Genomic DNA, 22,817 nt, shown 5'->3' on the forward strand with positions numbered 1-22,817 from the left:
ACTTTCACTTTCATCAAGAGGCTTTTGAGTTCCTCTTCACTTTCTGCCATAAGAGTGGTGTCATCTGCATATCTGAGGTTATTGATATTTCTCCTGGCAGTCTTGATTCCAGCTTGTGTTTCTTCCAGTCCAGCGTTTCTCATGATGTACTCTGCATAGAAGTTAAATAAGCAGGGTGACAATATACAGCCTTGATGTACTCCTTTTCCTATTTGGAACCAGTCTGTTGTTCCGTGTCCAGTTCTAACTGTTGCTTCCTGACCTGCATACACATTTCTCAAGAGATAGATCAGGTGGTCTGGTATTCCCATCTCTTTCAGAATTGTCCACAGTTGATTATGATCCACACAGTCAAAGGCTTTGGCATCGTCAATAAAGCAGAAATAGATGTTTTTCTGGAACTCTCTTGCTTTTTCCATGATCCAGCGGATGTTGGCAATTTGACCTCTGGTTCCTCTGCCTTTTCTAAAACCAGCTTGAACATCACAAAGCTCACGGTTCACATATGGCTGAAGACTGGCTTGGAGAATTTTGAACATTACTTTACTAGCGTGTGAGATGAGTGCAATTGTGCAGTAGTTTGAGCATTCTTTGGCATTGCCTTTCTTGGGGATTGGAATGAAAACTGACCTTTTCCAGTCCTGTGGCCACTGCTGAGTTTTCCAAATTTGCTGGCATATTGAGTGCAGTACTTTCACAGCATCATCTTTCAGGATTTGAAATAGCTCAACTGGAATTCCATCATCTCCACTAGCTTTGTTCATAGTGATGCTTTCTAAGGCCCACTTGACTTCACATTCCAGGATGTCTGGCTCTAGGTGAGTGATCACACCATCGTGATTATCTGGGTCGTGAAGATCTTTGTTGTACAGTTCTTCTGTGTATTCTTGCCACCTCTTCTTAATATCTTCTGCTTCTGTTAGGTCCATACCATTTCTGTCCTTTATCGAGCCCATCTTTGCATGAAATGTTCCCTTGGTATCTCTAATCTTCTTGAAGAGATCTCTAGTCTTTCCCATTCTGTTGTTTTCCTCTATTTCTTTGCAATGATTGCTTAAGAAGGCTTTCTTATCTCTTGCTATTCTTTGGAACTCTGCATTCAGATGCTTATATCTTTCCTTTTCTCCTTTGCTTTTCTCTTCTCTTCTTTTCACAGCTATTTGTAAGGCCTCCCCAGACAGCCATTTTGCTTTTTTGCATTTCTTTTCCATGGGGATCGTCTTGATCCCTGTCTCCTGTACAATGTCATGAACCTCATTTCATAGTTCATCAGGCACTCTATCTATCAGATCTAGGCCCATAAATCTATTTCTCACTTCCACTGTGTAATCATAAGGGATTTGATTTAGGTCATATGTGAATGGTCTAGTGGTTTCCCCTACTTTCTTCAATTTAAGTCTGAATTTGGTAATAAGGAGTTCATGATCTGAGCCAGTCAGCTCCTGGTCTTGTTTTTGTTGACTGTATAGAGCTTCTCCATCTTTGGCTGCAAAGAACATAATCAATCTGATTTTGGTGTTGACCATCTGGTGTCCATCTGATGTCCATGTGTAGAGTCTTCTCTAGTGTTGCTGGAAGAGGGTGTTTGCTATGACCAGTGCGTCCTCTTGGCAAAACTCTATTAGTATTTGCCCTGCTTCATTCCGTATTCCAAGGCTAAATTTGACTGTTACTCCAGGTGTTTCTTGACTTCCTACTTTTGCATTCCAGTCCCCTATAATGAAAAGGACATCTTTTTTGGGTGTTAGTTCTAAAAGGTCTTGTAGGTCTTCATAGAACCGTTCAACTTCAGCTTCTTCAGCGCTACTGGTTGGGGCATAGACTTGGATTACTGTGATATTGAATGGTTTGCCTTGGAAATGAACAGAGATCATTCTGTCATTTTTGAGATTGCATCCAAGTACTGCATTTCGGACTCTTTTGTTGACCATGATGGCTACTCCATTTCTTCTGAGGGATTCCTGCCCGCAGTAGTAGATATAATGGTCATCTGAGTTAAATTCATCCATTCCAGTCCATTTGAGTTCCCTGATTTCGCTGATTCCTAGAATGTTGACATTCACTCTTGCCATCTCTTGTTTGACCACTTCTAATTTGCCTTGATTCATGGACCTGACATTCCAGGTTCCTATGCAATATTGCTCTTTACAGCATCGGACCTTGCTTCTATCACCAGTCACATCCACAGCTGGGTATTGTGTTTGCTTTGGCTCCATCCCTTCATTCTTTCTGGAGTTATTTCTCCACTGATCTCCAGAAGCATATTGGGCACCTACTGACCTGGGGAGTTCCTCTTTCAGTATCCTATCATTTTGCCTTTTCATACTGTTCATGGGGTTCTCAAGGCAAGAATACTGAAGTTGTTTGCCATTCCCTTCTCCAGTGGACCACATTCTGTCAGATCTCTCCACCATTACCCGTCCATCTTGGGTTGTCCCACAGGCATGGCTTGGTTTCATTGAGTTAGACAAGGCTGTGGTCCTAGTGTGATTGCTGCTGCTAAGTCGCTTCAGTCGTGTCCGACTCTGTGCAACCCCAGAGATGGCAGCCCACCAGGCTCCCCCGTCCCTGGGATTCTCCAGGCAAGAACACTGGAGTGGGTTGCCATTTCCTTCTCCAATGCATGAAAGTGAAAAGTGAAAGTGAAGTCACTCAGTCGTGTCTGACTCTTAGCGACCCCATGGACTGCAGCCTACCAGGCTCCTCCGTCCATGGGATTTTCCAGGTGAGAGGACTGGAGTGGGGTGCCATTGCCTGATTAGATTGACTAGTTCCCTGTGATTATGGTTTCAGTGTGTCTGTCCTCTGATGCCCTCTTGCAACACCTACCGTTTTACTTGGGTTTCTCTTACCTTGGGCGTGGGGTATCTCTTGATGGCTGCTCCAGCAAAGTGCAGCCGCTGCTCCTTACCTTGGATGAGGGGTATCTCCTCACCGCTGCCCTTCCTGACCTTCAACGTGGGATAGCTCCTCTAGGCCCTCCTGCACCCACGCAGCCACTGCTCCTTGGACGTGGGGTTGGTCCTCCTGGTTGTCGCCCCTGACCTTGGACGAGGGACAGCTCCTCTCGGCTGCTGCCCCTGACCTCGGATGCGGGCGGCTGCGACCAGCGCACTTAAGTGCGGCCGAGAGGAGCTACCCCACATCTGAGGTCAGGGGCAGAAGCCGGGAGATACAGGGTTACAAAGGCTGATTCACTTGCCTCTGGGTGGGAAGCAGGTGCAGTATGCTCCAGACCCACCCTTTGTGGATCGGGCAGAGGCAAGACTTTGGTTGTCAGACTCCATCCATTCTTTTGTCCTCTGTGCTCCCATCCCCTCCTCCCCTTCCTGTCCTCAACAAATCACGTGGGTCTGAATGCTTGTCTCAGGCTCTGCTTTAGGCAACCTGATCTGAGATGTATGGTGCCATGAATTGTCCTGAAAGAATGGACTGGCCACTCACCATGAGGCAACAAGGACCCATCACCAATGGTGGGCAGAACACTAGTAGTCCCAGGCATGTGGTGGTCATTCAGTTGGGAGACACTCACTTTGGTGAACTGGGATGGAATACAGATAAGAAGGGATACACCAATTTGGGTAAGTTTTGAGGAACAAAATGAAAATGTGGAATTGAGTGGCTCTGGCTGAAAGCCACTGATTGCTTAAAGAGAGAAAATGACACTCGGGGCAAATATCCACCAACTTAATGTAATGTATGAGTGTCAGAGGGCCTCCTTGGAAGCATTTAAGGAGACTTGTCACCTACAAACGATCACACAGCTAAAGGTGATTAAGACTTAAAGGTGATTTAAGACAACTGAGAATTACAACTTCAGTAAAGCCTGGTGTTAATGTCCACCGTGCTTTAAACATCATGCTAAGTGCTTTATGTGGATCACCTCATTTAATCCTCACATTATGCAATGGTTTCACTTAATAGCACCCTCATTTTACAGTTGAGAAAAACTTGACATTCAGAGCAGTTAATTCATTTGCCCAAAGTCACACAGCCAACAAGTGGCAGAGTGAGTATTTGAACCACGGTCATTTTGCCTCCAAAAGCTAAGCTCTTAAGCACCAAACTATACTGTCTTAGATGATTAAACATTACGAAGTGATGAAACTTCTTGTCAGTTTATGTGAAAAAGATTTTGATCCAAATGGTAAAAACATTAATAGAATCTTGTAAAGGATTTGATGGGACTGTCAAACTCAACCTCCCACTCAATGGAGGAATCACCATTCAGTTGTAGACATGTGCATGCAGCAAGTGCTTAATAACTGTGTTGAACTGGAGAGAACACTTCCTGGCAGCTTCTTTTCTACATGAAACCCTTCCACGGATGGGTTCATTGCATCCCGAGGCAGCCTCTTCCCTTTAAAAACACCTCTGATTGCCAGAAACCCCTTAGTGAGCTGAAAACTGTGCCAACCTGGAGTCTTACATCTCTTAGTTGCAGAAAAAACTTAAAAAAGAGTTTTATGACCTGAACATTTGTTAAGTTTTTTTTGCTGCTACTCAATCATCACATCCATCATCATCTTACCTTGCAAACCTCCAAAAGTGAAGGGAAACAGACCACTGGGGTCATATATTTTGTCTGGTCAGTTTGACGCAAGTTAGAGCAATCTGGATCAAGACAGTAGAACCTGCATCCATTTACAGCAGTAAATTGGTGCATGGAGCACACAGGTTGAATTCTACAGAAATGTTTGCCACAGTACTGGGGCAGGGAGGAAGACTGTGATTGATTCAGTCAAAGGTTTTTTGTTTTCTTTCCCACAAAAGTATCAGAGCCATCTGAGTGTGACCAGGTCCAGGTCACCAGCTTGCGGTCCTTTCCCTGCAGAAAGAGCCGTTAGAAACAGGTACCATGTGCTATTAATAGTTCTCAAAACTTATGAGCTGCACCTTCCGCCCCATCAATTCCTCAGTTCTTTCTCAGTAGTGAGGACCTGCTTCTAGGTATTTCTTAGACTGAGGAAGAGGTTTAAATTCCCTCAATTTATAGAGGAACCACGGAGACCGAAAGACCTCCTAGATTCCTAGAGAACGCCTATGGGGGTAGAGCTCCCGGTAGTTGGGGGGCGGGATCGTGACGCGCTTCCGGTCATCTTTCCGGAACCAGTTCTGTTTGTCCTACAGGCGTGTGGCGTCTGCTGCCCTTCGGTTCCCTGAGGAGCTGTGTGGTTAGTACCCCCGGCAGGTTGTGTTTCTCTTCCACTTTTCCCTCCCCAATTTCCAGCCCAACTTACTGATTTGACTTACCCTGAATTTTGAGTTCTATTAGGAAAGGCGTTGAAGACAAGACGTCCTGAGGTGTCCATAGGGTGGGTTTCTCAGAGCTCTCAGGGCTTGCCTAAGGCTGACTTCTCACTGTGGTCTTTCCTGTCTCCATGCCCCTGCACTCCCGGTGTCTCTCTCCTCTTCTTAAAAGGGTACTAATGGCACCCCACTCCAGTACTCTTGCCTGGAAAATCCCATGGACGGAGGAGCCTGGAAGGCTGTAGTCCATGGGGTCGCTAAGAGTCGGACACGACTGAGCGACTTCACTTTCACTTTTCACTTTCATGCACTGGAGAAGGAAATGGCAACCCACTCCAGTGTTCTTGCCTGGAGAATCCCAGGGACCGGGGAGTCTGGTGGGCTGCCGTCTCTGGCGTCGCACAGAGTCGGACACGACTGAAGCGACTAAGCAGCAGCAGCAGCAGCAGTCTTAACCTTGAGGAACCCAACCTCATGACCTCATTTAACCTTAATCACCACCTTAAGGGCTCTGTTGCCATAAACGGTCACACTGGGGGGTAGGGCGTACAGTGCATGAATTTTGTGAGGGGCACACAGTTCAAGACAGTTGGGATCTTGTTACTCTTTGTATTTTCCCGTAGGCCCTAGCACAGCATCCGGCAAGATGGTAAATCTAGATTTTTGTTAACAAAGTGATAGAAGACCTGATCGGAGCTGGAAGAGGAGTTATAAAGTCATTTACATCTAGTGTCTTAGCTCATCTTTGTTTATAAATTTCTGAGCCCTATTCTGGAAGATCCGAAAGCCTGCTTAGAACTTCAGGGTCTAAAAGGCAAAGGCACAGAGGTACAAGGGAAGCTCCTGGGGGCCTCGGGGGTGGGGACTGAAGGGACAGGGTTTGTGCCCTCCCATTAACCTCCTATCACTGCAGATGGTGACTGCAGCCATGAAATTAAAAGATGCTTACTCCTTGGAAGGAAAGTTATGACCAACCTAGATAGCATATTGAAAAGCAGAGACATTACTTTGCCAACAAAGGTCCGTCTAGTCAAGGCTATGGTTTTTCCTGTGGTCATGTATGGATGTGAGAGTTGGACTGTGAAGAAGGCTGAGCGCCGAAGAATTGATGCTTTTGAACTGTGGTGTTGGAGAAGACGCTTGAGAGTTCCTTGGACTGCAAGGAGATCCAACGAGTCCATTCTGAAGGAGATCAGCCCTGGGATTTCTTTGGAAGGAATGATGCTAAAGCTGAAACTCCAGTACTTTGGCCACCTCATGCAAAGAGTTGACTCATTGGAAAAGACTCTGATGCTGGGAGGGATTGGGGGCAGGAGGAGAAGGGGACGACAGAGGATGAGATGGTTGGATGGCATCACTGACTCGATGGACATGAGTCTCAGTGAACTCCGGGAGTTGGAGATGGACAGGGAGGCTTCGTGTGCTGCGATTCATGGGGTCGCAAAGAGTCGGACAGGACTGAGCGACTGATCTAATCTGATCTGATCTGATTAACCTCCTAACTACATCCTTGCTTCCAACCCGGGCTGTCTACCAGGCAGTGCAGTGGGGTTGGGGAGGTGGAGTCTGTGAGCCCTTGCTTCTCACAAGCTTAACTTCTGGCAAGATTCTGAACAGTCTGTGGTAATCATTATTGCCCCATCAGGTGTCACAGTGGATGTGGCATCATTGGCACATGATGACAGCATGGCTTGGGGGCCTCTGTGGCCATTCATCTTGGTGAGCAGAGATCACATTGCCACTTCGAATGATCAGACTAAAGCATCTATCTTGGCACCCTGTCTCCTTCAGGACCCACACTGGATTCATTTTGGTGAGCAAAGGGTTTATTTTAATAATTTTAAATTGTCCGAGGCCCATGTGCCAGACTGTATGGCTTAGCTTTTGGTCACAGCCTAAGGAAAGCCTTTACGGCAGGTAGCTAGTCTCCTATAGTGAAGCCTGTTGCCTGTAATTGGCTCTTCCTCAGGGTAGATTCCCATAGAGACAGGAATACGAGACTACCTTACCTGCCTCTTGAGAAATCAGTGTGCATGTCAAGAAGCAACAGTTAGAATCGGACATGGAACAACAGACTGGTTCCAAATTGGGAAAGGAGTACGTCAAGGCTGTATGTTGTCACCCTGCTTATTTAACTTACATGCTGAGTACATCATGCGAAGTGCCAGGCTGGATGAAGCACAAGCTGGAATCAAGATTGCCGGGAGAAATACCAATGACCTCAGACACGCAGATGACACCACGCTTTTGGCAGAAAATGAAGAGGAACTGAAGAGCCTCTTGATGAAAGTGAAAGAGTGAAAAAGCTGGCTTAAAACTCAACATTCAAAAAAGGAAGATCATGGCATCTGGTCCCATCACTTCATGGCAAATAGATGGGGAAATAATGGAAACAGTAACAGACTTTATTTTCTTGGGCTCCAAAATCACTGCAGATGGTGATTGCAGACATGAGATTAAAAGACACTTGCTCCTTGGAAGAGAAGCTATGACCAACCTAGTCAGCATATTAAAAAGCAGAGGCATTACTTGGCCAGCAAAGGTCCGTCTAGTCAAAGTTATCATTTTTCCAGCAGTCATGCATGCATCTGAGTTGGACATCCATACTGATGGAGCTGAAGAATTGATGCTTTTGAATTGTGGTATTGGAGAAGACCCTTGAGAGTCCCTTGGACTGCAAGGAGATCCAACCAATCCATCCTAAAGGAAATCAGTCCTGAATATTCATTGCACGGACTGATGCTGAAGCTGAAACTCCAATACTTTGGCCACCAGATGTGAAGAACTTACTCCTTGGAAAAGACCCTGATGCTGGGAAAGATTGAAGGTAGGAGGAGAAGGGGACAACAGAGGATGATATGGCTGGATGGCATCACTGACTTGATGAGTCATGAGTTTGAGCAAGCTCTGGGAGTTGGTGATGGACAGGGAAGCTGGGTGTGCTGCAGTCCCAAAGAATTGGACAAGAATGGGGTCACAAAGAATTGGACAAGACTGAGTGACTGAACTGAACAGGTGTGGATTGCTGATTTCCAGATTGGTTCTTACCTGTATAGAGAGTTGCCATCAGGAAACCAAGCTGCCTTTTACTTTTTGTCTTATCAGGGCTTCTGCTTGGCATTTGGAAAGTTCTTAAAGTGGGGATGTTATTTATTGTCAATCCAATAGTTGTACTGTTACTCTTCACTGATGTGACATGTGCCTCTATCAAAGCCCCAGATCCTTGATCCTTGGGGCATAAATGTTTCAAAAATCAGAATTTTTCAGTTTGTAGATAGGTATTTTACATAAAACCGCTTAGGGGTTTGCACTAATACTCCATGTGCCGTGCTGTGGTTAGTTGCTCAGTTGTGTCTGACTTTTTGCAACTCCATGGACTGTAGCCCACCATGCTCCTCTGTCCATGGGGAATTCTCCAGAGTCCTGGAGTGGGTTGCCATGCCCTCCTCCAAGTGATCTTCCCAACTCAGGGTCTTCAACATTGCAGGTGGATTCTTTACAGTCTGAGCCATCAGGGAAGCCCAAGAATACTGGAGTGGGTAGCCTAACCCTTCTCCAGGGGATCTTCCCGATCAAGGAATTGAACCGGGGTCTTCTGCATTGCAGGTGAATTCTTTACCAGATGAACTACCAGGGAAGCCAGCACTCCATTACTGAACACATTGGAACAAAATGTGTGAATATGTACACTAGTGGGGATAAACAGTCTTTACTTCACCAGCAAATAAATTCAGGTCATCTCAGGTTTGGTAGTCAAACGGATCATAAGAAAACATGTTTGCTCTCACATTTTTTAAATTGAAAAATTAAAAAAAAAAGGAATTGTGGACATATATATATACATAGTCCTTAGAAATTTATATATAAGGATAAATTTGTAAATAGATATCTTTGTTCTTGTTTAGTCACTAAGTTGTGTCTAACTTTGCGACCCCGTGGACTATAGCCTGCTAGACTCCTCTGTCTATGGGATTTCCCAGGCAAGAATATTGGAGTGGGTTGCCATTTCCTTCTCCAGGGGATCTTTCCCACCCAGGGATCAAACCTGCATTTCCTGCATTGGCAGGTGGATTCTTTACTGCTGAGCCACCTAGGAAGCACCGTGTGGTATGTGGAACTTTCCTGACCGGGGGGACCAGGGATCAAATCCGTACCTCCTGCAGTGAAAGCACGGAGTATTAACCCCTGGACCACCAAGGAAGTCCTCTATTAATTACTGCAGCCAGAAGGTTGGCTACAAGGAGAGGATCCCCCCAGAAAAACCAGTTCTTGTTTATTAATTTTCATGAAACAATCAGGTTATACATACTTGCCATAGCGGTTAAGTTCTGGACTTTAAATGATAGCTTTTCCAGTTAATATCATGCAGATACCTGCTCTCTGTGGGTACCCTGATGCTTAATAAAGCTTGTGCGCCAACTGAAAGACTTTCCACATTTGTCACATCTGTAGGGTCTCTCTCCAGTATGAATAACCTCATGTCGATGAAGATTTGCCTTAAAGCTAAAGGTTTTCCCACATTCTCTACACTCAAAGAATTCCTCCTTCGTGTGGATCCTTTGATGCTGAATGAGATCGACATTGCGACCAAAGGATTCTCCACATTCACTGCATTTGTGGGCATTCTGTTTACTGTGAATCTGTTGATGGCTCATAAGGGTTGAGTGCCGGCCAAAGGCTTTTCCACATTTAGTGCACTTGTGGGGTTTCTCTCCACTGTGGATTAACTGATGTCGAATAAGCGTTGAATTCTGACTAAACGTTCTTTCACATTTGCTGCACTTATAGGGTTTTTCTTTGGTATGGATCCTCTTATGTTCAACGAGATATGCCATCTGACGGAAACACTTTCCACAGTCGTGACATTTATATGGCTTTTTTTGTGAGTGACACTGTTTGTGGATGATCAGAGTGGACTTCTGTTTGAAGGCCTGCCCACATATGTCACACTCAAAAGGATTCTCTGAACTGTGAAGTCTTTGATGTCGAACAAAATTTGCCTGCCGCTGGAAGGCTCTTCCACATTCGTGGCATTCATAAGATTTTGCGTTTGTCAGAGTTCTCTTATGCCTCAAAAGCTGTGATCTCTGATGGCAGGGTTTTCCGTACTCATCATATTTGCCCTGCTGTGTCCATGTCTGAGCTCTCCGACTGTGAATAAGGTTAAGGCTTTGAAGGAAGTCCTTACAGCACTCATCACCAGTAGCAGGGAGTGAAAATCCGTAAATGTCCACAAGTTCATTATATTCACATAACTCTTCTGAAGGCTCCTTGGCTGTTTTCTGCTTTAGTGCTGACATCTTCCATAACATTAAATCTTCAGAAGTGTTCTCCTTTGGGGTGAGCTCTTTCGTCTGGAATCTGGCTTCCGAATCTAGCCAAATAAAAAGAATATGCAAATTACCTGACTGCTACAGAAGAAAAGGAAAGAAGCAACTGTTTGTGATATGAGAGACTCAAACGAGGCTAAGAAGTGCTCACCTGGTTCCATCGCCATATTAAAAAGCCAGTATTCTGATTTTTGTAGGACCCTCAGCTTTCATATCAGAAAGAGCTCTTGACATCATGAACTAACCAACTAACATATGCACAAGTGTGTCAGAGAATGTGAGAACTGAACACACCCTTCTCCACTAGTGGGGAAAACAGCTTCCTGTTGGTACCCAGCAGAGTCACATAGCTCTAGGAGAGAGAGAGCATCTTGTACTTTCTAGAGAAGCATGTTTTTCACAATTCTGGGAGAAATGACTGCTTTAAAATGGAGGCAGTGTGTCAGAAAAGAAAAGGAACCTGAGAAACAGCACAAAAGCCAATGGAACAGAGCAGTGACTCTCAACCAGGGATGGTCCTGCCAGAATGTAGTAGGCGGAGGCCAATGATGCTGCTTGACATCCTGTGAGGCCCAGGATCAAACAGCCCAAAACGTCAACAGAGCTGAGGCTGAGAATCCAAGGAGCAGAGGGATGTGGTAAAGGGTAGAAAGAAGCAGCCATCAGGACACAGTAAGTAGGAAAAGGCAGGAACATCAAGAAACACCAAGGGGATGTGGAAAACAGAATGAAAGCAAGGGAACAAGAGAAAGTACAGAAAAAGGGTAAGTGATGAGGGTAGAAAAAAGGAGTATCTAGAATGGCCTGAGAGCTGTCAGAAAGCACCAGCCTGCCTCTAGTAGAAATAGAATGAGCTTTATTGCAGGAGAAAGAGGATGAGCTTTGCAGACTTGAAATCCAGCTGGGGATTATCTCTGGGGAACAGGGGCAACGATCATACCCACCACCATCAGGGGACAGTAGGGATGAACAAGCAGAACACAAGCCAAACTCCCGGCTTGGTATCCGGGTGCAGGCGGGGTCTCCTGGATGGTGTCACCAACTCTGCATGACCCCCAGGGGCCAGGTCTGCTCCTCACCCACCTGGGCAGGCACTACCGGAAGCCTTCCTAGTCCCCGCTCTCGGCAGATCCAGGATCCACGGCTCTTCCCACTGTTCCAGCTGACAGATCACCTCAGGTTTGGGAAACTGAAATCCTACTCGTGGGGAAGTAAATGGGATGTGGTGGTTAGCAAGTGGCAGGAGAGGTCCCAGAGCTCAGTCTACCCCTGGGGGTCTGGGTGGCAGGGCTGCAGCAACAAGCAGAGATCAGGACAATAATCAGAAGGATTATCTGAGGAGAGGAATCAGCACCATCTTTGCGAAAGCTCGGCATCTTGATTGAAAGCCTGAACAATATTCACACTCGTGGACATGGTCATTTCACTCTTAAGAATAGAGCCTAAGGGAAATGAGGGCAAAGGTTAATGGGCAAAGGTTAATGCACCCCAGATGTTCAGCAGAATCCTAACAGTGCAAACTGGAAATAAACCAAATGTCAACAGGGGAAGGATTAAAGTGTAGCCAGATACAATGAAGGCAGAATATTAGGCTAATATTGAAAATCCATGAATTCAAAGGACATTTCTTAAAACAGGAAAAGGCTCCCCAGGTATTTTAAAGCAGAATACAAAACTCACATGTAGCATGATTCAAAGTTCATGTAAATTATGATATGAATTTGTTTTTAAAAACTACGTGTGTTGGGGTGTTCCCTGGTGGTCCAGTGGTTAAGAATCTGCCTTGCAATTCAGGGCTCACAGGTTTCCATTCCTGGTCAGGGAACTAAGACCCCACATGGCTGCAGAGCAGCTAAGCCTGTGAACCATAACTAGAGAGTCTGTGTGCTGCAATGAAAGATCTTTCATGCCACAACTAAGACCTAGAGCACCTCCCTCCCAAAAAACTACATGTGTGAGTGTGTATATACACACATCATCCTCTTCTTAGGACAGGGTAAGTGAAAGTCAGTCGTGTCTGACTCTTTTCGACCCCATGGACTGTGCAGTCCATGGAATTCTCCAGGCCAGAATACTGGAGTGGGTAGCCTTTCCCTTCTCCAGGGGATCTTCCCAACCCAGGGATCGAACCCAGGTCTCCCACATTGCAGGAGGATTCTTTACCAGCTGAGCCACAAGGGAAGTCCAAGAATACTGGAGTGGGTAGCCTATCCCTTCTCCAGCGGATCTTCCCAACCCAGCAATCAAACCTGGGTCTTGACCCAGGAATCAAACCAGGGTCTCCTGCATTGCAGGCGGATTCTTTACCAACTGAGCTATGAGGGAAGCCCATTTACAGGATAAGTGAAGTCGCTCAGTCATGTCCAACTCTTTGCGATCCCATGGACTGTAGCCTACCAGGTTCCTCTGTCCATGGGATTTTCCAGGCAATAGTACTGGAGTGGATTGCCATTTCCTTTTCCAGGGGATCTTCCCGACCCAGGGATCGAACCCGGGTCTTCCTCATTGTAGACAGATGCTTTACCGTCTAAGCCACCAGGGAAGCTCCCATAAATCCATCGAAAATATTGTAAGTTAGAAGTGCATTTAATATAAACAGTGCTGCGATGAACATTGGGGTACACGTGTCTCTTTCCCTTCTGGTTTCCTCAGTGTGTATGCCCAGCAGTGGGACTGCTGGATCATAAGGCAGTTCTATTTCCAGTTTTTTAAGGAATCTCCACACTGTACCCCAATGTTCATCGCAGCACTGTTTATAATAGCCAGGACATGGAAGCAACCTAGATGTCCATCAGCAGATGAATGGATAAGAAAGCTGTGGTACATATACACAATGGAGTATTACTCAGCCATTAAAAAGAATACATTTGAATCAGTTCTAATGAGGTGGATGAAACTGGAGCCTATTATACAGAGTGAAGTAAGCCAGAAGGACAAACACCAATACAGTATACTAACGCATATATATGGAATTTAGAAAGATGGTAACGATAACCCTGTATACGAGACAGCAAAAGAGACACTGATGTATAGAACAGGCTTATGGACTCTGTGGGAGAGGGAGAGGGTGGGAAGATTTGGGAGAATGGCATTGAAACATGTGAAATGTCATGTATGAAACGAGATGCCAGTCCAGGTTCAAAAAAAAAAAAAAAAGAATGCATTTACATTAATTTTCTGATAGATGAAAAATAGATAGGATTTCATTAGGTTGAATGATGCGAAAGGGCTGTTTCTGTAGGCCAAAGCAATAAAATATTGGCAATTTCAAAAAAAAAAAAAAGAAGTGCATTTAATACACCTAAACTACTGAATATCATAGCTTAGTCTTACCTACCTTAAACATGCCAAGAATAGTTGAATTAGCCTGCAGTTGGGCAAAATTGTCTAACACACAGCCTATTTCATAATAAGAATGATGAATATCTCATGTAACTTACTCAATACTGTACTAGTGAAGAACAGAATGGTTTTAAGTGGACTGGTTGGCGACCCTTGTGATCACACAGCTGTCTGGGAGCCCCTGAATGCTTTCCAAACAAAAATAAACATTAAAGCATCCAGTGGTGGGTGGACAATCCCACAAAGGTGGTCAAGAATCTGCCGAGAGTGTCAGCATGGGGTCAAACATGCTCCACAAAGAAAAATCCGTCGAGGAGCCTCCCTCTGTAGGAGACTCTGCATTGAATGAGACGAGGGTGGGCTCCCAGGAAGGTGGAAGCTGAGGAGGTACAGAAGTGAAGTCAGTGAAGAATCATCTCCTGGGCACCCGGTGATGGTATAAGCAAAGAAGGAAACCATTTTCAGACAGAAGAAAGAAAGACTTTTCAAGAGAGGAAGAAGGTAGACTTTGGAATCTGCATGGGCCACAATCTTTTCAACTCCTAGAAGTCTTACAGATGTGGAGGATTCAGGCTGGGGGATGAATGTCTTCAAACTCTAAAACAAAAGGAAACTACTCATTATGCACAATCCCTTACTTGAAAACTTTGAGGCCTGATTTGTTTCAGGACTCAAAATTTTTCCAGATTTCAGAAAGGTGACTTGAGTGTGGGTATAGTTTCTATTATGTACCACCCTCAACAGGGGTTGAGCTGAAACCTTAGAAAAACTTTCTGATATTTCTTATGCTAAACATATATATATGGAGACCAAATGAGAAAAAGGATGATAAATAGCTTCCTACAGGATAAAATCAGGTTTAACCACCTGATGACTTCAGGTTAGGCCTTATAGCCAAATGAGTTATGATAAAACTGGTTTTCAGAGCTTTTTCTACTTTGGGCATTGCACGGAAGAAACCAAGGACTTGCGTAGACACTCAAATCTTAAGCCAGCTCATTACCCAAGGAGACGACGTGTCTGTAGTTGTCCAGCATCACGTCCCTGTAGAGGGCCTTCTGAGCCCAGTCCAGCATGTCCCACTCTTCCCTAGTGAAGTACAGAGCCACATCCTCAAAGGACAGCAACCCCTGGAAATACAGAGATTCATTACAGCTGCAGCTCTTATCACAGCTCTGTGGGCCACAGTATTATTGTTGTCCTACAGGCAAGGCTCATCCAGTTAATTAGCAGACTCAGGGCTCAACTCAAGCTCTGACCCTCAGGCCATGCATGTTCTTTCTTCTGCACTAGAGTCACACATGTTCTCTCTAGAGGGACACGTGGTCAGTGTGTGAGGCTTCTCTGGCTGTTTGGTCTCTGCTGCGGTCATTCAGATAATCAGAACTGAGTCAAATCATGGGGCACCCAGCTGGTGTCAGAACTGCTCCATGTGTAGAGACACCCCATATGCCTGAGGGCAAAGGTGAAGTGAGGAAGCAGAGAAACAGCCGTGTCCTCCCCAGGCATGTGCTCTTCCTCTGCCTCCCTCCCCGAGGCTGGCAAGGATGCATACTCTGTTCCTGTCTTTACAGAGATGCTCCCATGCCTGCCTTCCTCTTGTTTCCACTCTCTCCACCCCTAACTGGACCAGTTCTGTAAAGAAAACCTACACACACATCTGTAGTCACCCCACAAACCCCCTCTGACTTCAGTCTTCATAGCTCCCCTGGAGTGTCCTTCTGAGCCTCGCGCCAGCCCTCTGCCCACGTGTGAACACAGGGGAGAGCAATACAGTTACCACAGGAAATCAGAGATTTCACAGAAACGATGATCTTTGAGCTGAGTGTTAACATATGCAGAGGTGAGTTTGCCTGTAGGTGGGGAGAACAGGATACACAGTGGTGGGGAGGTTGGGGGGTGGGGAAGAGCGTTCACATCCCCATGTGCAGGTCCTCTGTTTCAGGGAAGGTGGGAGATGACACCAGAAAGGCAGGCAGAGCTCTGTGTTCCCTCAGCAAATGTGGACATGCTGGGCCAGTGGGGTCAAATTGTTCCCTTTGAACTTCCTCCTGTCCACGACTGGTCTTTACAAATTGTCACAATGGCTTCCTCATGTGTCTCCTGACTTTGCACTGACTTTTCAACTTGACTTCTTAAAATCACCCTCCCTCTTGTTACCATCAGTACCTAAACTTCTACTGTACCTTTTAATCCAAGGGATCAGAATTATATGAGCTTGTTTCCATATCTCCTTCCCTAAATGGCTTGTAAAGTCCTTAGGGTAAGAGTCTCTCTCCCAGCACAAAGGACATATCTATCTTGCACACAGTAGGTACTCAAGAATGCTCACTGACACAAACACGGAGCAACTGTGGTGACGGCAGCTAAAACTTACAGGGCGCTCGAAACATCACTAGATCCTCTGCCAAGCACTCCAAGAGCCTCACTTCACTGAATCCTCATGACAGCTACTGTCATGACCCCGTTTTACAGATAAGGAAACTGTGCCCCAGAGAGATTAGGTGACATGTCTAAAACAGAGCCTGGATTTGATCCTGTCTGACCCCAGAGTTCAAGCTCTGTGCATCATATCATCCACGAAGGAAACACCCCCCAGCTGATAAAGATGGCTCAACCCCAACGGCCATGTGAAAACCACTGCCTGGCTGCTGAGACTACACTGAGGAGGTGGAGGCAGGGGGAACCAGCTCACCTTCCATGGGACTGGCAGGAACATGGCTTCCATGGCCTGGTCTCCAAAATGGGGCTGGATCCTGGCCATCAGGCTAAGCTGGAGAAAAAAAGAAAACAAGGTCAGCCCTGAATCAAAGCTCTCTCACTAGACAGACTTTAGATGGGGAATGCCAATGGGGCCAACAAAGCTCGAGTAGTACAAAGTCACAGTGTTTGGTGTTGGAATGTGGGATTACAATGAAAGCAGCCGCTAGAATGGTCTTAGGAATTTCTGATGCTAGATCAATTTCTAATTTTTATCCTAGGAAACCTGTGCCTCTGCCCTCGCCCTCTCTCTAGAATATATTCTTCAGCACCTCAGTGAGAGACTCAATATATCAAGGGACCAGACTATAGGAAAAAACAGAACTCTAACCTGCAACCTGTAGCTCTGGCCTGGAACCCAAACCAGAAGCAACGTGGCAACAGGCGCCCAATCAGGACTTAGGTGGCAAGTGTGAACTTGTCCCTAACATGTGTCCCCCTCCTCCATCCAGGACCAGTAGAGAAAGTCGGGTGTGCTCCCCTACCAAATCACATAGGATGTCCTGCCCTTTTTTTTTTCCCCCAAGCAAGGTTTTACTGGGGCCGCTACTGCAGGAGCGGGGAGCAAGAACAAAGAATAGGTTCCCCTGCTTGCTTGCTCCCTGAGGCCGGGTGGAAGGGAGTCCTGCTTCTTTTACTTAACCTGCCTCCAGGTTTTCCAAGTTGATCTCCTCAAAACTCAGCATAGTTGAGTTTTCCCTTTTTTCCACTCTAAAGTTTCTCCTGCTTGCTTTTGAGTCTCTGCCAAACATGTGATAGTGGCCAGTTCACTTAGTATAGCAAGCTCTGCCTGAAGAACCTTTGCCTGCTCTCATTTGGGCGGTCTTAGTTTATTTCTTGGAGAAGGCAATGGCACCCCACTCCAGCACTCTTGCCTGGAAAATCCCCTGTACGGAGGAGCCTGGTAGGCTGCAGTCCATGGGGTCGCTAAGAGTAGGACACGACTGAGGGACTTCACTTTCACTTTTCACTTTCATGCATTGGAGAAGGAAATGGCAACCCACTCCAGTGTTCTTGCCTGGAGAATCCCAGGGACGGGGGAGCCTGGTGGGCTGCCATCTCTGGGGTCGCACAGAGTCAGACACGACTGACGTGACTTAGCAGCAGTAGCAGCAGCAGTTTGTTTCTACGTCACACAGAATCAGCTCAGAGAGTATAACAATGATTTTAGGGAAGTTATCAGAGATTTTAGGCTACATATGATATATAAAGAGCTAACTGTTGTCAAAGGGGCTTCCCAGGCTGCTCAAGTGATAAAGAATCCACTTGCAATGCCAGAGATGCAAGAGACTCTGGTTCGATCCCTGGGTTGGGAGATCCCCTGGAGGAGGAAAAGGAAACACACTCCAGTATTCTTGTCTGGAATATTCCATGGACAGAGAAGCCTGGCAGGGTCCATGGGGTCTCAAAGAGTTGGACACCAACTGAGCGACTGAGCAGGCACAGCTGTTGTCAAAAGAAAATTCAGAGGACTTTACTTGATATGAACAGTTTATGGAATGAAAACCAAACTGCGAACAAGGGGGCTTCAAAATGGAAAGTCTTAAGAAGTTAGTTCCTCCGCACTCACCCTTCAGTTTATAAAACATGTAAATGGGCGGCAGAATAACCCACTCCCTAATATACCACTTTGGAAAACTGATTATTTTGAGCTGCAGGCACTTAAAAAAACAGCTGTTTTTTAAAAAAGGTTAGGGGGGCGGGCGGGCAAAAGGAGAATTCCCTGGTGGTCTGGTGGTTAGGACTCAGTGCTTTCCTTGTTGGGGATCAGGTTCAATCCCTGGTTGGGGGAACTAAGATCTCACAAGCCATGTGGACTCACTTGTGCTAAGCCCCATGTCAGCAAACCGACACCTAATACTTAGCCTAATTGCAGTTTCAGCCTCTTCCAGGTATAGAACCTCCCTCCCCTTGCCCTAGGACTTCCCCAGTGGCTCAGTGGTAAAGAATCCACCTGCAATGAAGGAGACGTGGGTTCAATCCTTGAGTTAAGAACATCCCTTGGAGAAGGAAGCGGCAACCCACTCCAGTATTGTTGCCAGAGAAATCTCATGGACAGAGGAGCCTGGTGGGCTATAGTCCATGGGGTCTCAAAAGAGTCATGAACTTTCAAGAGAGTCTTAAGAGATACAACTTAGCAACTAAACAACTCCCTTCCCTATGAAGACTGCATTTACAATAGACCTGAATTCTAAGCCATCTCAGGGGTTAATCATTTTTCCTTGGGAATCTCCATGTTTATACAAGGTAAGCGTGTGTGCATGTGCAGGCGTGTCCAACTCTTTGCGACCCCGTGGACTGCAGCCTGTCAGGCTCCTCTGTCCATGTAATTTTCCAAGCAAGAATATTGACCCAAGGTTTGAACCCATGTTTCTTACATCTCCTGCACTGGCAAGTGGATTCTTTACCACTGTGCCACCTGGGAAGCCTCTTACCTGAGGTATACATGTTAAGAAACTTGTTTGTCTTCATTTTTTATTCCAGGAATCTCAGCTAAGTACTCAGAAGGGTAGAGAGAAAATTATTTTCCTCCTGTGCACAGGAATGAGGAAGTACATTGTTTTCTCTTGGGACTGGTTACTAGAACTGACGGTCCTTTCAGAAGAGTACCACGGTACAAGTTTACTTGTTTGTAGCTGCTAGGAAGCTGCAAGGTTACCCAGACGTGAAGAAAGCTTGTTTCCTTTAAGGACAGAGCCAGCTCTTTATGGGAAATTAGGACAGTTAAAGTTTTGGTTCTGCAGCTCTGGGTAGCTGGCCTGGGAGTATACTTAAACTGTGGCCTCCACTTTGGTTCTTCTTTAATATAATAAATCTAATGTTTCTCTCAGGGAATACACAAATGATGAGATACAGAGGATTTCCACTTTTTTCTGGTGCCTTTCTGGGCACTGGCAAACCTTGTTTCATGTAACTGCATTTTTAAGAAAGTCTGTTACATTCTGGTCTCCTTCTTTAAAAACACTGTTTGTAAGCCCTCTTGCCTCTTAACCAAGGAGGCACTTGTGATCAATAGCTCCATGGCTGGGGAAGGGACATCGACCCTTTCACTATCTAAAGTAGATTACCTGCTGTGAGCACTGTGCATTTGGAAATCAGAATCCATAATTCAATTTATAACAAAATCTGCAATGCAGGAGACTTGGGTTGGATCCCTGGGTGCAGATGATTCCCCTAGAGAAGGGAATAGCTACCCATTCTTTTTTTTTTAATGTGCATTTATTTGGCTGTACAGGATCTTAGTTGCAGCATGTGTGATCTGGGATCAAGCCCTGACCTGGGATCCCTGACCCAGGGATCAAGCCCAGGCCCCCTGCATTGGGAGCGCAGGGTCTTAGCCACCGGACCACCAGGGAAGTGCCACACTCCAGTATTCTTGCCTGGAGAATTCCACGGACAGAGAAGCCTGGTGGGCCACAGTCCATGGGGGTCGCCAAGAGTCGGACAGGACTGAGCGACTAACAAACAAAGCCAAAGCAAACAATAGTATTAACCAGCCATTCATTCATCGGACTCTGAACTTCTCTAAAGCCAAAGGACCTGACATGATACTCAGAGGCTGGCCTCTTCAGGAAGTCTCTCGGTAAATGCCCTGAAGACCGGGGGTTTGGAGGGACGTGGTGGGGGGCACGGGATTCGAGGGAAAGGGGGTTGTCTCTCCAGCTCTCACACCTGTGGCGGGGCCACCGTGGCTTCCCCTGGCACCCCACTCCGCCCATCACACTAGCTCTTTTCTCCCCAAACCTCCGCGCCTCCGACCCCCGCCGTGCCTCCTCCTCCAGGAAGTCCTCAGGATGCACCTGCGGCTGCCATGGAGCTGGCCTCCATTATGGAGGCGCCAGGCCAGACTCGGAATTAGGTCGGGACCTCGGCTAACCTCCACCTGAGGTGTCCATGCGGAAGATCTTTGTGCCTGTCGCCCGACCACTAGCGCAGGCCGAGCAGAGCGTCCCCACCCGAGGACCTTCTAGGAAGCTCGGAGGATTCACAACTCTCTGATCAGGGAAAGCGCTGTGGCCGGTCGCGGGGAGTTTGCGAGTAAGGGGGCGGGGCACTCACGTCTCTTCGCAACTGCCGTTCTGGTCGGAGCCAATCAGCCGCCGCAGATGGAGTGGTCTAGGCCACGTGATTTCCAGGTTGGTTACCCCAAGCACTTTCTTTTCCCACAGATTGTAGCAAGATCTCCACGGGTGAACCTTTGTGTAGCTGGGTATTTTTAAACCCTCCTTTTGGGAGTCCAGAATGACTTTTTAGAGAGCCGACCCTGGACTAGGCAAAAAAATTAAACAAAAAATTAAATATAATGAATAATACACACATATGCTATTAGCATAAAAATATTCATCTGATATTATGTTATCCGGAATTTACTTTTCTACTTAATGCTGTTGTTTAAAGAAAGAGAAGACTTAGTGGTAATTAATTGTAATTGATAGTACGACTAATTAATCTTTGATTCCATATGTTCAAAGAAAGTTCAAACTACAGCACAATTGCATTCATCTCATACGCTCAGTATGCTAATGCTCATACAGTAAAGTAATGCTCAAAATTCTCCAAGCCAGGCTTCAACGGTACCTAAACCATGAACTTCCAGATGTTCAAGCTGAATTTAGAAAAGGCAGAAGAACCAGAGATCAAATTGCCAACATCCGTTGGATCATAGAAAAAGCAAGAGAATTACAGAAAAACATCTACTTCTTTTATTGATTACGTCAAAGCCTTTGACTGTGTAGATCACAACAAATTGGAAAATTCTTCAAGAGATGAGAATACCAGACCACTTTATGTGCCTCTGGAGAAATCTATATGTAGGTCAAGAAGCAACAGTTAGAACCCTACATGGAACAACAAACTGGTTCCAAATTTGAAAAGCAGTATGGCAAGGCTGTATACTGTCACCCTGCTTATTTAACTTACATGCAGAGTACATCATGTGAAGTGCCGGGCTGGATGAAGCACAAAGTGGAATCAAGATTGCTAGGAGAAATATCAATAACCTCGGATACGCAGATGACACCACCCTTACAGCAGAAAATGAAGAACTAAAGAGCCTCTTGATGAAAGTGAAAGAGGAGAGTGATAAAGCTGGCTTAAAACTCAACATTCAAAAAAGGAAGATCATGGCATCCAGTCCCATAACTTCGTGGCAAATAGATGGGGAAACAATGGAAACAGTGACAGACTTTATTTTCTTGGGTTCCAAAATCACTGCAGATGGTGACTGCAGCCATGAGATTAAAAGACACTTGCTCCTTGGAAGAAAAGCTATGAACAACCTAGACAGCATATTAAAAAGCAGAGACATTACTTTGCTGACAAAGGTCCGTCTAGTCAAAGCTATCATTTTTCCAGCAGTCATGTATGCATCTGAGTTGGACATCCATACTGATGGAGCTGAAGATCTTCAATCTTTCCCAGCATCAGGGTCTTTTCCAATGAGTCAGCTCTTTGCATCAGGTGGCCAAAGTATTGGAGTTTCAGCTTCAGCATCAGTCCTTCCAATGAACACCCAGGACTGATCTCCTTTAGGATGGACTGGTTGGATCTCCTTGCAGTCCAAGTGACTCTCAAGAGTCTTCTCCAACACCACAGTTCAAAAGCATCAATTCTTTGGCACTCAGCTTTCTTTATAGTCCAACTCTCACATTCATACATGACCACTGTAAAAACCATAGCCTTGACTAGACAGACCTTTGTTGGCAAAGTCACACCTTAGTTTTAGACATAAGTGGCCCACAGAATTGTATGCTTTTATCTTAAACCTGTTCAAGCCAGGAGCTTAAATGAGCACTTTAGATGTACAGGAAAGAACCCTCCCCTGTCCCGGCCCAGAGCTCCCAGTTCAGACCAGGGCTTTCCTTGCCCCGCCCCTCCCTGGAAGAACCTGCTCCAACTCCATGGGAATGCGCAGTTTCTTTAGGGACCTGAAACAAAGTGCTCAGAGTTAGGATCACATGCCCTTCTAGTGTAAATCTGTGCTGCACTGTCCACCTTCTTCCCTCCACCATCCTGGTGTGGGAATCACTGCGGACCTAAAATCTCAGCATCTGGCCCCCTGCCCCAAGTAAATCCAGACACCCCTGTTACAGGTCAGATAGCTTTTCCTTTGAAATAGCTCAGAAACTTCAAAGT

At 45.9% G+C, this 22,817-nt stretch overlaps 1 protein-coding gene across 12 annotated transcripts; it reads right to left on the reverse strand.

Moving 5' to 3' along the window:
- Positions 1-9,506: 9,506 nt before the first annotated feature.
- On the reverse strand, positions 9,507-20,600 carry ZNF789 (zinc finger protein 789). 12 transcript variants are annotated; one of them, XR_015154332.1, is made up of 5 exons: positions 20,560-20,600; positions 16,618-16,695; positions 14,926-15,052; positions 11,664-12,022; positions 9,507-10,624 (listed from the first exon to the last, which is right to left on the reverse strand). XR_015154332.1 is itself a non-coding variant. In XM_086374099.1 (5 exons), the coding sequence occupies exons 2-5, from the start codon at positions 16,684-16,686 to the stop codon at positions 9,612-9,614; spliced, it is 1,323 nt and encodes a 440-aa protein (XP_086230225.1). In that variant the 5' UTR covers positions 16,687-16,695; positions 20,560-20,600; the 3' UTR covers positions 9,507-9,611. The 12 variants fall into 12 exon arrangements, 8 of the variants coding, with proteins under 8 accessions (XP_086230225.1, XP_086230221.1, XP_086230222.1 ...); XR_015154329.1 differs by having other exon boundaries at positions 20,483-20,600; XR_015154330.1 differs by having other exon boundaries at positions 20,453-20,600.
- Positions 20,601-22,817: the final 2,217 nt, after the last annotated feature.

The sequence above is a fragment of the Bos grunniens genome, chromosome 25, assembly GCF_055505025.1.
Source record: "Bos grunniens cultivar Pamir isolate PY7600 chromosome 25, Bosgru_T2T1.0, whole genome shotgun sequence".
NCBI classification, from domain to species: Eukaryota; Metazoa; Chordata; class Mammalia; order Artiodactyla; family Bovidae; genus Bos; species Bos grunniens.